This window comes from Erythrolamprus reginae, chromosome 11, assembly GCF_031021105.1.
Source record: "Erythrolamprus reginae isolate rEryReg1 chromosome 11, rEryReg1.hap1, whole genome shotgun sequence".
Classification (NCBI taxonomy): Eukaryota; Metazoa; Chordata; class Lepidosauria; order Squamata; family Dipsadidae; genus Erythrolamprus; species Erythrolamprus reginae.
The window spans coordinates 21,606,353-21,623,938 of NC_091960.1; the positions used below are offsets into that span (position 1 = coordinate 21,606,353).

At 40.4% G+C, this 17,586-nt stretch overlaps 1 protein-coding gene across 1 annotated transcript in view; it reads right to left on the bottom strand.

The window, feature by feature from the left end:
- Positions 1–17,586, bottom strand: part of CSMD2 (CUB and Sushi multiple domains 2) — a 930,229-nt gene that overhangs the window by 290,913 nt on the left and 621,730 nt on the right. The window contains exons 19-20 of the mRNA XM_070764517.1: positions 16,223–16,339; positions 2,976–3,191 (exon numbers count right to left, since the gene is read on the bottom strand). Of these exons, the coding sequence (XP_070620618.1) occupies positions 2,976–3,191; positions 16,223–16,339 (333 nt within the window). The remainder of the gene's footprint in view (positions 1–2,975; positions 3,192–16,222; positions 16,340–17,586) is intronic.

Sequence of the window (17,586 nt, forward strand, 5' to 3'; positions counted from 1 at the left end):
ATGGTAGATAGATAGATATATTAGGATAGATAGATAGATAGATAGATAGATAGATAGATAGATAGATAGATGATGATAAGATAGATATTGATATAGATACAAAGACAGGCGAGAGAGAGAGAGAGAGATGCAAAGTTGCAAACTACAGTATTTCGTGACCATACAATATTGATCTTTTATGCATGTGACAATCTGCCTTGAGAAGGTTTTATTATTCACCATTTTTATTTCAGGTGGTGATGGAAAGGAACAGGTTGTGAACCAATATGATGAAAGAAAACATGCTTTTCAATCTTCATTCCAAGGAGAAGAGAAAGTTGTGGTGCACCTGCACTTCTTTCATGCCAAAGTAACCAGGTAGAGGGCCCTTTTTAATGTCTACTTCTCCTGCCCACCTGCAGTTTGCCTCACCTCCCAAACTTTAATTTTCACTCAGAAAAGGTGGCCCCATGGATTTTCCTCCTATCTGTGCCCAAAAAGGATGGACACCGACTCTTGAGAAATTGTTGGAGCCTTCGAAGGAAGCATCCCTCCTATGGCTCTTCCTACCAATTTGGTGGGAAAATTTGAAAAAAAACCATTTGGATCCTTAGACCAAAAATTATCCTGCAACAGACAATGCCTTGGAGGCAGGAGAAACTATTTTGCATTTCGCAAAGAGGAAAGGGAAAAACCTCAGCTAGCCTATTTCTCTTGCACTACTGAGAAGCAACTCTGCAGATTTCTGTGTGAAGCCTTTCCCTACTTGAAAACACAAAGGTTAAATGTGAATCTTTCTATGTGCACAAAGTAGGTACTCTCTTAGTGAGCAATTCTTCTTCTGCCTCTCCTTTAACTCTGCTAACATTGCTGACACTTGGCTTTGCTAGAAATAAAACTATGCCTTTGCGGTGATAATTCCTCCATATTAATGTGGCAATGCAGATCCCACTGGGAAAATGTCTCCTCTATTTTTAGCCAGAAGTAAATTTTAGCTGAGTTACAGCAAATTACCAGTCCCTCTCTCTCTCCCTCTCCCCCCCCCCTGTGTGTGTGTGTGTGTGTGTCTGTGTGTGGACAGTGTTATTTTTTAATGCACTTTAAAAAAAAAAGTATCTTCTGGTCCTGGAATCAGTTTTTAACATCTAGTTATTTTATCACCACTGGTTCATGATATATGGCAATCACAATCACAAAACTGGCAAACAATGCAAACGGCTGCAATGGAAACCAGACCATTACAGACATGTTGAGGATGGTAGAGCTGCAATTGCTTATTGTATGCTACCAACCAAGATAGAAAGGGAAAATAGTAATATATGCCCTAGATTGGAACCAATTGTTACCCATTCTTTAAAAAAAAAGAATTTAAAACTGCCCATCCCGGAGAAACCAATCAACATGGAAACAATCTTTTTCCATAGCTTCCCTAATTTTTTATTTCTTAGATCTGCCATTAGATCTTCTGCTGTATATGTCACAATATATTTTGAAATGCTAATGTTGTTGTTAAAATTAAAATGAAGTTGGAATGTTGCAGCAGAAGGCACAGCCTTCAGGGCCATATTTATTTCTTTAAAAGACTTATGAGAATACTTTGCTGATGGGGAGAATAGAGTCAAAAATCAACTGAGAGTTGAGAGCAAGGATCCTTATGGATTAGACAGGATCCTAGAATAATCTCATTATTCTGCCTTCTGGTAATTTGCTGCTTTCTGACTAAACTCACTGTGATAGCCATGTGGTCAAAAAGTCAATTCTACCCACTGTTTAAAACGTCTGCCTTAGTTTTTAAGTGTAAAGGGTTTTGCTCCAGCACATGGCTTACAGTCACAGAATGGCTGTAAGAAGAGCAGGCCCAACATTTATTTTATTTATCATTCATTTATTATTTGAATTTATAGTCCGTCCTTCTCCAATGGACTAAGTAAACCATAAACCATTTAAGATTGTCATAAACCAAGGAAGGTCACAAGATATCTCCGGGACCGCCTTCTGCCGCACGAATCCCAGCGACCAGTTAGGTCCCACAGAGTTGGCCTTCTCCGGGTCCCGTCGACTAAACAATGTCATTTGGCGGGACCCAGGGGAAGAGCCTTCTCTGTGGCGGCCCTGACCCTCTGGAACCAGCTTCCCCCAGAGATCAGAATTGCCCCCACCCCCCTTGCCTTTCGTAAGCTCCTTAAAACCCACCTCTGTCGTCAGGCATGGGGGAATTGAAATATTCCTTTCCCCCTAGGTCTGTACAATTTATGCATGGTATGTTTGTGTGTATGTTTGGTTTTTAATAAGTTTTTTTTTAATTATTTTAAATATTAGATTTGTTCATATGCTGTTTTATTATTGTTGTTAGCCGCCCCGAGTCTAAGGAGAGGGGCGGCATACAAATCTAATAAATAAATAAAAATAAATCAATTGCCCAAGCAGTCAAGGACTGGCCAGTGTTTTTTATCTAAATGATAAAAGTAAGTGTTGAGTATCTAGAACCGTGATGGGCAACCTATGGCATGGGTGCCACAGGTGGCAAGCGGAACCATATATGAGGACACACAAGGCTTTGCCCTATGTCAGCTCTAGCACAGATATGTGCATTGGCCAGTTGGTTTTTTTGCTTTGGGAAAGCCATTTTCTCCAGGCTTCAGAAAAGTTTCCAAAGTCTGTGGATGGTGAAAAACAGTCCAACCAGCCTACTGGAAGTCTGGAGACTCCAGTGAGGCCTGCATGTATGCACAGGGGGGCTGCCCATGGGGGTTGTGTGTGCATGTGTGTGGGGGGACAGCATTCCATTATTGATGTGGGTACATGTGCGTACACTACTACACGTGCATGCACCTTTTAGCACCTAAACGAAAAAAGGTTCACCATCACTGATATCGAACATATCTTTCTGAGATATCCATTTCTTGTCTCCAATGCATGGAGGCTCATAACATCTCTTGATGAAGAAAGAAGACCTATCAAGGATATTTACTTACTTCCTAAGTATCAGCCCTTACCTGAAAAAGTGACATTGAAGCCTTCATAAGAAATGGAGAAATCTGAGATGAAGCGGATTTGAGCAGAGAAATTCCCAAAGAGGCCAGCACTAAAAGGAGCAGGCAGGTGGGATCCCGTGAGCTGTTTCAGTGGTTGACTGAAGCTGCCATTTTCAGTGATGAACAGGTAGTCATGACCACTCTCCAAGTGGAAAGTATGGAAAGTGAAGAAAACACCTAGAGGTAAATACAGTGCAAGTAATATGCTACTTCAAAGATACCTGAATGTTGTTGAGAACTGAATCATGATTAATCAGAAATCAGAAATCACAGAACTACCAAATCCCATGAAACACAAAATCAAAGTCCCATAACATTCTTTATTGGAAGAAAAAAAAAAGCTTTACAACATGAATGAATGAATGAATAAATGAATGAATGAATGAATGAATGAATGAATGAATGAATGAATGAATACTTCAGACATTGTGCAAAACATCAACAAAGCATGTTAAGACTGGAAAATTCAGGATCGCAATAATTTTAATACAAGGGACATAGAGAAGTCTGTTTAAAACATTAATGCAATAACGGTGGAAAGAATGGAAAGGGTCTAGATTTGATCAGAATAACAGTTGCATAATATGTCTCTGATGCTTCTCCTTGTATTATATCCAATTTAGGGATTTTTCAAACAATCTTCTGGATTTGGAAACCACAAAAAACTAGTAACATAGTTTTAAAAACAAATGGAACAGAACACAATAAACCTGAACTAGTCATTCATGAACTCTACAGTTTCAATTATGGTGTGCTTTCTTTCCACCCCTATGGGAATTGCAGAGAACGGAACATGATTCCAACTCTATCAAAGTTTTATCAACTAGCAGTGGGACCATTAACTTGAGAGAAAGAAAATGAGTAGAAATCTTTAACCCAGAAAATTGAGTCAGGCTCAGAGAACTTAGGGGATCTTATTTTGCTATAAATATGATATCGGAAAACTGCTTAGCTTTGTCTGGAAGTTCCCATTGTGAGATTATCTGGTGGATGAAATGCCCTCTGATGGTGCTGTAACTTGCACATTAAGGGAATGGTCATCAATATTAATTTCCTTTTCTTGAATCTTTGGGGATACTTCAGAACCTTAATTTTAATTATCTTTGTTGGACTCTATTGGACCTATTCCAGACACAGTATGTGAAGATCTAGCACTGTGGGGAAGGCTGTAATGCTGAGAAAGGTGAAAGGAAAGAGAAGAATACAACAGGAACAAAGTGGATAGTTATGCTAGCCATGAGTGCATTATTGGAAGAGCTGAAGGATCAGGTTAGGGGCAGATAGGTGGGGTACCTTAAAGTTAACAATCTCTTTGTGGTACTTAATCATTAATCAATCAAGACCTCTAAAATCTATTCCTGGTTTGTTAATTCTCGGGATGCCAGTCATTTCCAGCTGGATGCTCCATCACTGGAGGGTTTTAAGAACAGATTAGACAGCCATTTATCTGGAAAGTATAGGGCAGTGATGACAAACCTTTTTTTGTGCGGATGCCTAAAGGATGCAAACATGAGCAATAACACGCAGCACACGTGTGCCCACACCCATAATGTAACGGCCTCACCACATGCATGCACACACAATCGCCCTCACTGCCCCCTTGCATCTGCACGCACTGAAGCCTCCAGACTTCCAATAGGCCCTTTGGACCGTTTTTTTGCTCTCTCCAGGCTTCAAAAAAGCTTCCTGAAGCCTTGGGACAGTGAAAAACAGCCTAACTGGCCTACCAGAAGTTCCAATTGGCCAGTTGGGTCTGTTTTTCACCATCCAGAGGCTCCAGAGGCTTTCCTGAATCCTGGGGAAGGGGAAAATGGCCTCCCCCCTTCACACATGCCATAGATTCGCCATCATGGACATAGGGTCTCCTGCTTGGGCAGGAAGTTGGATTAGAAGACATCCAAGCCCCCCACCAACCCTATTATTCCATATTCTATGTTCTGTGTCCTTCTTTCAGCTTTAATATTTCTTGAATATTGAATTGTACATCCCTTGTAAGATTTTGTTTAATTATTTCAATTCATATCACTCTAGTTATTTCATCTGCTTTGTGAAATTTCCTGTCTTGTAAATGCTAAAAATTATCACTAAGATTCTTCTCAGTTGCTGAGGAGCAAACTTTCAGAGAGAAAGTTTACAACTTATTCTGAGTCGTAACTGGGTGTGTAATATTGCCATGGTAAATTTGAAATTATTATAGAAACATACTGGATAGGAATTTATTTGGTCATGGTATTAGCTGTTTTTTATTTCCTCTCCAAAATGAGGACATCTGGCATTACAAACATATCCCTCAATCCCTAGCTGAACCTCATCCTTGTCTTCTATTTTTAGTCAAAATGGAACTAGAAATGCTTACACTCGGTTTTCAAGCTATTGCATTTTTAACAAATATACTGGGATTGTTTTTAGTGAAGCACTTTAAGGGGGGGGGAAAGACCATTATTTTTGAAGTGTAATGATACAACTCAGTATAACTTATAGAAATTCACTTGAACACATATAAAACAAAAACAGAAAATACAGAAATCTTGTGAGCAATCATTTAAAAACAGCAAAATAAATAATTAAGTAAAAAGATAATTGCTTCATTACTGTTGACATCTTAACATAGCCAGCTTGACATGTTCCATTGAGTGACTGATCTAGATATCCAGAAAGCTTCTACGTATTTATCAATTTATGTTTTGTTTTATTTTACTGGCCACAATCACAAGTACTTTCCCAAAGGCCTTGTATGGTAGGAGCTGATTGGATTTCAAGAGGATGAGTTCCATTATACTAGTGCAGAGGTCTTAAAACTTGGCAACTTGTGGACTTCAACTCCCAGAATTCTCCAGCCATAGCTGGCTGAATAATTCTGGGAGTTGAAGCCCAGAAGTCTTAAAGTTGCCAAGTTTGGGGACCCCATACTAGTGCTACAACATAGAAATTATGTTCAAGGGCATTCATTATCGAGGGGCAAAAGTGGGGATGATAACCACAGAGTCCCTAGGGAGTTGGGCAGCATATAAATTTAGTTAATAAATAAATAATAAAATAAATAAATGATCCCTAATTGGCTAAAATCTCAGTGAAGGAGAAAAAAATATTCACTGGGGGCAGATGATGACTAAGTCTCAGGGACAGTGAAGAGTTATCAAAACTTTTTCTACCACACTGTGGGCGTGGCTTATGCATGTCTTTCAACATCTTTCAGTGCAAATTGGGTGCTCTGGGGTGGAGCTCCATTGCATTCTCCCCTGTCTGGGCAGTAGCCCACCCCTGTTTGTAGAGATAATATATTGATTTACAAGGGGATTTTTCAACTTTTGGCACACCCCTTCTTCATGATTCCAAAGAAGCCAATCTTCCTCAACACAAGGAAAGGATTATATTATATCTCCCCACCTTTATCTTGCCTGCTGACTCCGCATCTTGCTTTCAGGCAAGTATGTTGAAAATATGTCTCTCATAGATAGCCTAGAAGTAGACTCTTAATGTACAGGCTAGGGCAACAGCTCACTTGGTATGTATGTACAACGGTATAGTTTAGTCTAGGTATTTTTATCATTATTATAATTGATTAACTAGTTTAACAGGGTTTTACTGTTTAATATTTGACTTTTTATTGTATTATTTTATTGTTGTAAGCTGTCTTGAGTCCTATGGGATTGGGCGGCATATAAGTCAGATAGATAGATAAAAAGCAATCATACAACCCAAGCAAACCATACATAAACCATAATAGCTGAGGGGTATATCAATTTCCCTCATGCCTGGCGACATAGGTGGGTTTTCAGGAACTTACGAAAGGCAAGGAGGATAGGGGAAGTCCTGATCTCTGGGGGGAGTTGATTCCAGAGGGCCGGGGCCGCCACAGAGAAGGCTCTTCCCCTGGGTCCCGCCAGACGGCATTGCTTAGTCGATGAGACCTGGGGTCCCTAATCGGTCACTGGGATTCGTGTGGCAGAAGGCGGTCCCGAAGGTATTCTGGTCCGAAGCCATGTAGGGCTTTATAGGTCATACCTAACACTTTGAATTGTGACCAGAAATTGATCGGCAGCCAGTGCAGGCTGTAGAGTGTCGACAAGACATGGGCATATCTAGGGAAGCCCATGATAGATAGATAGATAGATAGATAGATAGATAGATAGATAGATAGATAGATAGATAGATAGATAGATAGGCAGGCAGGCAGGCAGGCAGGCAGGCAGGCAGGCAGGCAGGCAGGCAGGCAGGCAGGCAGGCAGGCAGGCAGGCAGGCAGGCAGGCAGGCAGGCAGGCAGACACTTGTATACTCTGTACTATACACAAGTATGTGTCTCATAATAGTTGTTGGTTTTGGGGTCTTAGAATGATGCGTAATTAAATGGAGATAATTTTACCCCCATTCAAGATTCTCATTCCATACTCTCTGAATATAGGCAGCCTGCTTTACAGCCTTATTTCCACTTAAGTTGATGCAATTTTCAGGAGGAGTATTAGAGTCATGGGTAGAGTTTACCCAGGAGTGAAGAACTATAGTATTTCAACTGGAGACCATTGGCCCATTTAGCTTCGAGCTCTGTCTTCAAATAGCAACTGCTAACTCCTTATTAAGAGCTGATCAGTGCCTAGGGACTACCATGAAGGGAGGCTGCTACCTGCAAACAGCTATATATCAGAAACAAAGCCAAGAGCCTCAAGGCTTTGATAACACAAGATTTAACAGACTAGAAAGTTAATTCTAAGGGATAAGAGCAAAAGAAATGGACATGCTCAGATTTATCTGGGTAAGAAATAGAGCTTTTCATTAGTGTTGGGTGAACCCAAGGAAGTTCGGGTGAGTTCGCCGAACCCAAACCTTTGCTCGTAGCAAGCCACTGCGGCGTCCTTTTCGGTAAAAATAAACAAGGAGGTGGGGAATTCCCCACCTCCTTTTGCTTCCTTTTATTTTTACAGAAAAAGATGCCGCAGCGGTGCTGCAAGCAAAAGGAGGTGGGAAATCCCACAATGGGATTTCCTACGCTCCTTCCGGGCGGCGGCGTTTCATGGTGTTTGGCCGAACCCGAATCCGAACCTGAACTTTACCTGAACTTTTAAAAAAGTTCAGGTTTTGGTTTAGGTTCGGCATGCTGAACACTGCAAAGTTTGGCACAAACCCGAACTTTGCAGGTTCGGTTCGCCCAACACTACTTTTCATTTTCAAAGGAGGCGATGGCTCCTTTTATTCAGGGAGAATAGGAGACACTGATGTTCCTGATGGGTAAATGAGTCTCTTTCTTGTCTTCTAGAGCATCAATTCTCAACCCAAACAAGTTGAAGTTGTGTGGATTTCAGCTTCCATAATTTCCCATCCAGCATGTCACTCATCAATTATGGGAGTTAAAGTCCACACATCTTGAGATTGCTCAGGTTGAGAATCATTGATCTAGAGATTGTGAGACATCGAGTAGGCTGTACAAACTAAGGAAAAACATCAGATTGGAAAAAGCAGATAATGCTTCAGGAAACAGACTTCAATATATATTTTATTGTTGTTGTCAATATACAGATTTCAATTTTAAGAGAAGTGGAGTTATGATCATGGGAAGCTTTAAAATAATGGAAGGATGATCTGTGTGTGTGTGTGTGTGTGTGTGTGTGTCTGTGTGACTACTGTGCACACTTGCACAAAATCTTTCCCTCTAAAATAATTAGTCTAAGCCTCAAGTAGCTAAAGTAGACAAAAAGATGGAAAAGTCCAAATAGAACTGTTATGCAAAATGTCTCAAAGATGCTTTATCAAGAGGCACATGGACTTTCTGGTTTTTCTTCGAAGATGTTTCACTTCTGTTCCAAGAAGCTTCTGAAGAACTGAAGAAGCTTCTTGGATGAGAAGTGAAACGTCTTCCAAGAAAAACCAGAAAGTCCCGGTGCCTCATGAAAAAGTACCTTTGGGATACCCTAGATCAGTGATAGTGAATCTTTTTTTCCCCAACTGCTGAAAGTTCGTGCACATGCCCACACTCATAATTCAATGTCTCCCCAAGCACCCCATGCCCCTGCACATGTGACACACCTGTGCTGTCCCACCCCACGCATTTGTGCACGCAACCCCTTGCCCTGTTTTAGGCCTAGTAGGCTTCCCTGAAGTCTTAGGAAGGTGGAAATGGCCTGCATGAGCCCTGTACTTACCTGGCATCCAAAGCAGGATGCATGGAGACTCCTGGGAGGGGAGGGTCAGCCAAAAATCAGCTGACTGGCATGCACATGCACACTGGAGCTGAGCTAGAGCAATGGCTCGCATTCCCACAGATATGGCTCCATGTGCCAGCTGTGGCACATGTGCCATAGGTTCTCCATTATTGTCCTAGATCAGTGAGAGCAAACCTTTTTTCCCTTGGGTGCCGAAAGAGCATGTGTGCATGCTATTGCGCATGCACGAGTGCCCACACCCATAATTCAATGCCTGGGGAGGGTGAAAACAGTTCCCCCACCCTCTGGAGGCTGGAAACAGCCTGTTTCCTTACTTCTGGTGGGCCTAGTAAACTTGTGGTTCACCCTCCCCAGGCTCCCCAGGCTTCCCTGGAGCTGTGGGAGAGTAAAAATGTCCTCCCCCATCCCCCCAGGCTCTCTGGAAGCCAACCCCCCCCCCCCCCAGCCTCTGTGTGAACAAAAAATCAGCTGAGTGGCACACACATGCACATTGGAGTTGAGCTAGGGCAACAGCTCATGTGCCAGCAGATATGGCTCCGTGTGCCACCTGTGGCACCCGTGCCATAAATTCACCATCACTGCCCTAGATTGAAACAAATTGGCAGCCACTCATTTTAAAAAAATAATTAAAACTATCCATTCTACAGAAAACCAATATAGAAACAATATGTTGCTGCAGTTTATTTTTAAATTTCCTAAATTTTATTTCTTAAATCTGGCAATAGGTCCCTCTGATTTATATGACAAAATATATATTTTAAAATGTTAATGTTGGTGTGAGGCAAGACAAGAATATGTTGAAGGTTAGTAGAGTCCTGGTGGATTAGACAGAAGAGCCAGGAATAATCTCATTAATGTGCCTTCTGGTAATATGCTGCTTTCTGACTAAACCCACATGATAGCCATCTGGTCAAAATGATGGGAATTTGGACTGGGGGATCTCAAGATTCCTATTTTCCCAGCATAATGGGGGGGGGGGGAATGTGCCTGGGAGAAGTAGTAAACATGGTGCTAAAAGGTATTGTACATTCCTGATAGCTGTCCAGGGTCCTGAAATCATTGTGTGTGGTGATGCTTTGCATGAACTCTGCCTTGGAAGGGCCTAGAGCCTTTAATTAGTGATTGCTGGATCGGAGACTGGGCCTGCCCTGTTGGTTTGTTTCTGTCTTTATTGTCATCTTCAGATTGCTGCCAGATTCTTCCATGGAAGCACATCACAGACCACCCATATGCATTGCCATAATGCATTCTGATCCCATAAGGCTTGTGCCAGAGAGATCCTAGCATTTGCAAAATAAACTATTTATAAAACTGGTGCTGTGCAAGCATGTTGCCCTGCATGGCTTACAAATACTACTCACAAAGGGTGGCCAAAAGCCACACTATGATCTGAGCGAAAAAAAGGCATCATTTGAATAACATTTTAGGGGGAGAGAATCAAGCTCTATGTGGTATATGCCAAGTATTGCAGTAGGATAATGAGAAGTTTCTCATCAGAAGAGAGATTTCAGGGCTGAGTGGATTAATGAAGAGTAGATTGCTCTGCTCTGTGGGATACCCTGCACAGCATGTAACTCTTTAGTAATGTGTTGCGCTTCTCAACAATAGGTTTATCTACCTTAATACAATTGGCAACACAGAACTGATTGATAATAGTTCCCATTGTCTGGATTCCTAGTAGACTAGAGGAATTGAGCTATTGAAGGATTTTCTAAATTAATGTACAATTTGTGCCCATCCTTACTAAATCCCTCTTTTTTTCTCTCAGCTTAATTTCTTCAAATTCCACTTTATGAAAGAACAGAGAAATAGGAAACGAAGAGGAGAGAACTTCAGACAATTTGATGAGTGGTATGGGGAAGAGAGAGAAGAGGATTTAAGAAAATTTGAATGGAAGGAATTGTAAAGAGTGCTGGGAGACAGGAAGAAAAAAGAAGCAGTTCCATACATATAATAATAAAAAAACTATCTGACTATAAGATACCCAACTTTTTCAAGCTATAGGTAACATATTATGGCTTCTACAGTTGCCTATTAATAAGAAAATGAAGGCAATGTTTAATTACTGGTGAGCCTGATGAACCTCAAAGCAGATGACTATTGACATATTTTGTGCATCTTGGGGGTTCCAAGGGTATTTCAAACATTTACCTTAGAAATAGAGGAGGCTGTTAGTACATGGTACATACTGTTATTTGGGATTGCCAAGTCTGCTAAACTGCCTATTGTAGTTAATATATTTACAGTTGTAATATCACTTTAAGGACTTTGGCTGGTTAGCCATAAAAGGGCGCCAGTACTCTCTCCTGACGATGATGCTGTATTGCTCATTCACCTTTTGCCTTTACCTTGGGGGGAGAGTGTATTTTTGCTTCGTGCTTGCTATGTGCGGTTTGTTGATTATTTCTGTTTTCTGCTTGTAGATATGTATATATGTAAATAATACATTCAGCATACTAAGTCTGTGTCATTACTGGCTGTATCACACATCCACACACTTCCTTAATCTCTGCTCAGCGTATGTCCAAGGTCTCGTAGCCTAGCTGCACCGAGACATACCAACATTGATTATGGGCCCAGTGGCAGAGTAACTGTAGTTTGTTAATGTGTGGTTTTCCTTAGCCAGCATTGTATCACAGTTAATATTTTTGCTCTAGTAGTATTATTGAGAAGATAGCAAAAGCTTTCTCCATTGCTCAGTTGGATGGAAGCAAGTACAACACATGGGCTGATAAATGCACTATATTGTTGCAATGCGAGGGACTATGGGATATTGTTGCTGAACCCCCCAATTTGGATGACTTGGATCCTGATGTGGAGGAGGATGCCAAGAAAATAAAAGACTTTAACCAGGACAATTTGAAAGCTCGCAGTTTAATTGGTCTTACGCTTGCAGACCAGCAATTAATTCACATTCGTGGTGAGAGCTCAGTTGGGACATTTTGCAAAAGAAATATGTGCGGGACACTGTTGGAGCACATATACAATTGTCCAAAGATGAACTTACTTTGACTGAGATTACTGGGCGTTTGCTGGAAGAAGCGAATCTTCGCAGAGACCGTTTGCAGTTTAAAGAAGAAAAACCTCAGCAGAAAAAGACTTCGGTAGCTAAAAACAGTTCTGTTAGAACTTGCTACATTTGTAAACAAAAAGGACATATTGCAAAGTTTTGTGGACATAAAGAGCCGGGTGATACCTCTGTGGCTATCAGGAATGTAAAACAAACCAGGAATGTTAAGAGTGGTTTGTGGGTTGTTGATAGTGGGTCAAGGCATTGTTTAGTCAATGATGTTTTGAGAAGCTGAATGCCAGTAGGGAAAGTATTTGTTTAGCTAATGGCTGGAAAGTTAATGCTTCTGGGGAGGGGGATGCTCACTGTTTATTTCTTTAAAAAACAGTATTCTCTTTATATATTCCTCAGGCAAGGTATAATCTTCTGTCTGTGAATGTATTAACCAAGATGGGTTATACTGTATTATTTAAAAATGATCATTGCATTGAGAAAGAGGGATGTAAAATTATTGCTGAGTTGAAAGATGGTTTATATGTAATTAATGTAGAGAAACAAGCAAAAACAAATGCCATGTTTAGCAATGTAAAAAACCTCATGATAATTGTATTCATCTTATGCACATAAAAACGGGGCATTTGAACTTTCAATTGGTGAAAAAAACAATTGAAACTTAAACCATGTTCTAGATATGTAGATTGTAACATTTGCCACCAAGAGAAAAGCAAGGTTACCCCTGCAAATCATTATGAAGGTTTTAAAACTAAAGCTATCTTAGAACTAGTGTTTATTGATGTAATAGGTCCATTGAGAACAACTAGTTATGATGGTTCACGGTTTATTCTGAGCATTGTGGATCATTATTCCAGGTTTGGCTTTGTGTATGCAGTGAAGACGAAGGGGGATACTTATAGGCTGTTTAGTGACTGGCTGAAATTTGTGGAAAGAAAAATGAATAAGAAGGTTGTTAGTGTGTTGTCTGATAATGGAACAGAATTTACAAACAAGAGGTTTGTTGATTTGCTGAAGGATTGTGGTATAGAACACAGGCTGTCTGCGCCTTATAGGCCACAGCATAATGCATTTGTTGAGAGAAGAGGCCAAATGCTACAGGCCATAATGAGAACCATGATTAGGGATTCTGGTTTGTCAGGACAGGTGTGGTCTGAGGCATTGCTATGTACAAATGTGGTCTTGAACAATGTTGTTCACTCAGCTACTGGAGAGATACCATTTACTAGGTGGTATGGTAAGAAGCCTGACTTGAGCTATCTTCATGTATTTGGAGCACCAGCATGGGTGCATATTCTATCTCAAGTTAGAAGAAAAGGGCAACATAGAGCAAGGTTGTTGAATTTTGTTGGTTACCACAATAACCATAGATCTTTAAAGTTCTGGGATAAGAACACTGGTGTATGCAGGTACAGTGCAAGTGCCAAGTTTCTAGAACAGTCTGGATGGAATAAGGTAGAACATTCTGAATGGACAAGTAAAGAAGTTATTGTTCAGTCTCCTTTATTTGTAGAGAAGAAGGATAGCTGCCAGAGACTGTCTAACAGTGCTGAAAGCGAGTCTGATGGGTCAGGTAGTGAGGAGTTATCGGCTGAGGAAACTCCTGGTACAAGTGAAAGTGCTCCAGTAGTGGATATTAAGAATGAAGTGAAGAAAGAGCCAGTGCCAAGTACTAGCGATGCTGTTGTTCCAAGGAGAGGTTCTAGGATTAGAAAAGAGACGGATAGGTACAAGGCTAATGTAGCTTGTGCAGTTGTGGAACCATCGCATTATGGAGAACTTAAAATGTTTCCAGATAAAGAGAAGAAGAATTGACATGACGCTATGAGGAAAGAGTTAGCTGCCATGAAGGAGTTGGAAGTGTATGAAGAAGTACAGTTGCCTCCTAGAGAGCATATGGTGGGATCTCGTTGGGTCTATAAAGTTAAGACCAAATCGAGTGGTGCTCTGAAATATAAAGCTAGATTAGTAGCGCAGGGATTTTCCCAGATAGAGGGTGACTATGATGAAGTGTTTGCTCCAAGTTTGAGAGCAGCAACTCTGAAAACAGCGTTAGTATGGGCTGCGAAGCACAAGTGCTGTGTGCACCACGTTGATGTGGAAATGACATATCTGCACGCACCGTTGCAGCATAAAATCTTTATGAGAATTCCGCCTGGTGTCAAGCATGACAAGAGTCAGTTTTGGAAGCTTAAGAAAAGCTTATACAGATTGAAACAATCTGGTTTTGAATGGAACTCCAGGATTGTTAAAACATTAGAAGGTATTTTATGCAAATAAGGCTGATCCCTGTATGTTCCTGAGAAATAGAAAAGATTCCAAGGAGTTGTTGTTATTGTTTACAGACGACATTGCGATTATAGCTAGGTCTGTTGAAGCTGTAAAGAGAATAGTGCAGGATCTGGAAAAGAAATGTAGGATCAGGAATCTTGGAGAAATTAGCCACTATTTAGGCATAGACATTGAGAAAACCAAGAATGGTTTTAAGTTGACACAAGCTGGGAAAATTAACAGTCTTTTGAAAAGGTATAACATGGAAAGCTGTAAGGTTGCCAAGACTCCAATGAAGAGTATCTTTGTGAATGGCATTACAGAAGGGAAGGCTGTTGATAGGGAACTGTATCATTCTCTGGTTGGTAGATTGTTTATTTAGGACTTTGGTCACACCTGATATCGCTTTTAGCATTAATCAGTTGGCGCGGAATAGCAAGGAGCCAACGGAATATCATTGGAAGGCTGTTAAGAGGATTTTACAGTATTTAAAAGGGACTATGCATCATAGTTTGTACTTAGAGCCAGATGATTCTTTGAAACTAGTGGCTTATGCAGATGCTAGTTTTGCCTTGGGCAGTGTGACCAGAAAGTCTACTACAGGTTTAGTGATATTATTTGGAGGTGCCTTCATAGGATGGAAATCCATGAGACAGCAGTATCTCAGTCTGTCTACGATGGAAGATGAGTTTGCCAGTTTGTCACAATTGTGTATGGATTTGGTAGTATACTGGCAATTGCTGCTGGATCTCGATGTGGAATGTCATAAACCAGTTGTTGTTTATGAGGACAACCACCAGTCAGCGTTGGCCATGGCAAAGGGTAGAGCTGTGAAAACACTCTCAAAGCACACACACTTATGGTATTTTAATGTAAGAGAGTGTGTTAAGGATGGCCTAATTCACTTGGAGTACTGTGAAAGTCCTGAAAATCTTGTTGACATTTTCACCACAGCGCAGGGGGCTATAACCTGCCAGGTATAACCTGAAGCCTTAATTACAACTGTGTTTAACAATTGTCAACCCCAAGGGGGGAGATTGTTAGTACATGGTACATACTGTTATTTGGGATTGCCATGTCCGTTGAACTGCCTATTGTTAATATATTTACAGTTGTAATATCACTTTAAGGACTTTAGCTGGTTAGCCATAAGAGGGCACCAGTACTCTCTCCTGACGATGATGCTGGATTGCTCATTCACCTTTTGCCTTTACCTTGAGGGAGGAGTGTATTTTTGCTTCGTGCTTGCTATGTGCGGTTTGTTGATTATTTATGTTTTCTGCTTGTAGCTATGTATATATGTAAATAATACTTATTCAGCATACTAAGTCTGCATTGTTACTGGCTGCATCACACATCCACACTCTTCCTTAATCTCTGCTCAGCGTATGTCGAAGGTCTCGTAGCCTAGCTGCACCGAGACATACCAACAGACGTTATAGGAAGTATCTAAAGATACATAAAGATGAAGCTTTCTTAATGATGTGAAGGGATCATCAAAAGAGTGAGCATGAATCTAAACTATACTCTTTAAGCTAAATTGGAATAGCAGCCTCCTTTGTCTCCCTTTTTCTACTTTAAGTTTGACTTTATCTCCATGGATCTTTGTTTTATAATGAGCATAGTGGAACAATTCACTCTTCTTCTTTTGCTTCTGTGCCTGCTCTGTGGAGCAAACTAAGTCACTTGTGGGGAAAGATCCTCCTAACTTTCCAAGGGGGGGATGTTGATGAAAACATGGAAAAATCAAAGGACTTACCTTTGCCATGAGAAGCTTCTATAATCCAAGTGCAATTTAAATTATTGGGGTAGAAATCTGGAAAGCCTGGCGATAATACAGTGCCACTCGATCCTTGAATGTAGCCTCCACAGAGAGCTGAAAACCATGATGAAAAAACAAAACAGACCTTAGAGGTCCCAACTGTGAACTTGTGCCTCTCCTTAACAAAGACATAAACTTCTCCCCACACATTCTGCTTTCTTTCCCATGCACATCTGGATGGATTACTGCTGGTTCTTCAGTTTTACCTAGACAAGCATGTCATTGTAATCATTTTATAGGGACATTCTCCTGTAGCTAATTCACTGGAGGTCAAAGAACATTACAATGCATCACTGGTAGGCTTGCCTGTTCCTAGTTTGTATGTATGACATGACTCAAGACCCTAGCTATAAAATTTATGCCTTTGTTCTGCATGTGTACACCCAAATTTTCTGATCAAATGCAAAAAACCCATAGAGCTGAATGTAGCTCCAAACCTGACTTATCCCAAACAGAAGAACTGTGTTTGTCTCAACCCTGTGGGTTTTAGTTACACTTTTAATTATTAGATTTATATCTGTATTGTTTCATTGTTGTTGTGAGCTGCCTGGAGTCTTCGGAGAGGGATGGCATACAAGTCTAATAAATTATTTATTATTATTATTGTTGTTGTTGTTGTTGTTGTTATTATTATTATTATTAATCACCTCCCTCTTCCTAGGACGTTGCGCAACAATAACCTTGAAAATATTTATAGTCTGTCACTGCCCTATTGGAAGAGTTAAATTTTGCTTCTTTTTTCCTAACCAAAAAGATGTTGGAAACACCTTCCATTGCTTTTGCCTCCCCCTGTTATCCCTTGCGGCTTCTGATACTTAGAAAGGATGCTTGAGAACCTCTAAAATTATATTAAGGAAGTTTTCAGGCAGCTATAGTTGATTTACTGAATTATTAAAAGCATGGCTGTACAATTCCCTTTAAAAAATCTTGAAGTAGCAGAAGGCAAGCCCTTTGCATATTCTTGAACAGAATTCCAGGGTCTTAATTCCAATTCCAATTCCCACTGGAACCTAACACAAATAGCATACATAGAGAATTAGAGAAGGCCAATGGATTTTGATTTGATTTGAATATAAAGACCAAAGATAATTCAGAGCTCTGTCACAAAAAATTATCATCTTAGATATTGCTGACTTAACTGAGTTTTCTTCAACTCAATAATATAAAGTTTTTACCACTGTTGTTAAACAAGTTGGATCTTTACCATTCTATTGTAGATTTCCAGATTTAAGTCAGATGAGTACAACTGTTTTGATACAGGGGGAAGAAAGGAAGAAAAGAACAATATGGAAGACAGCATA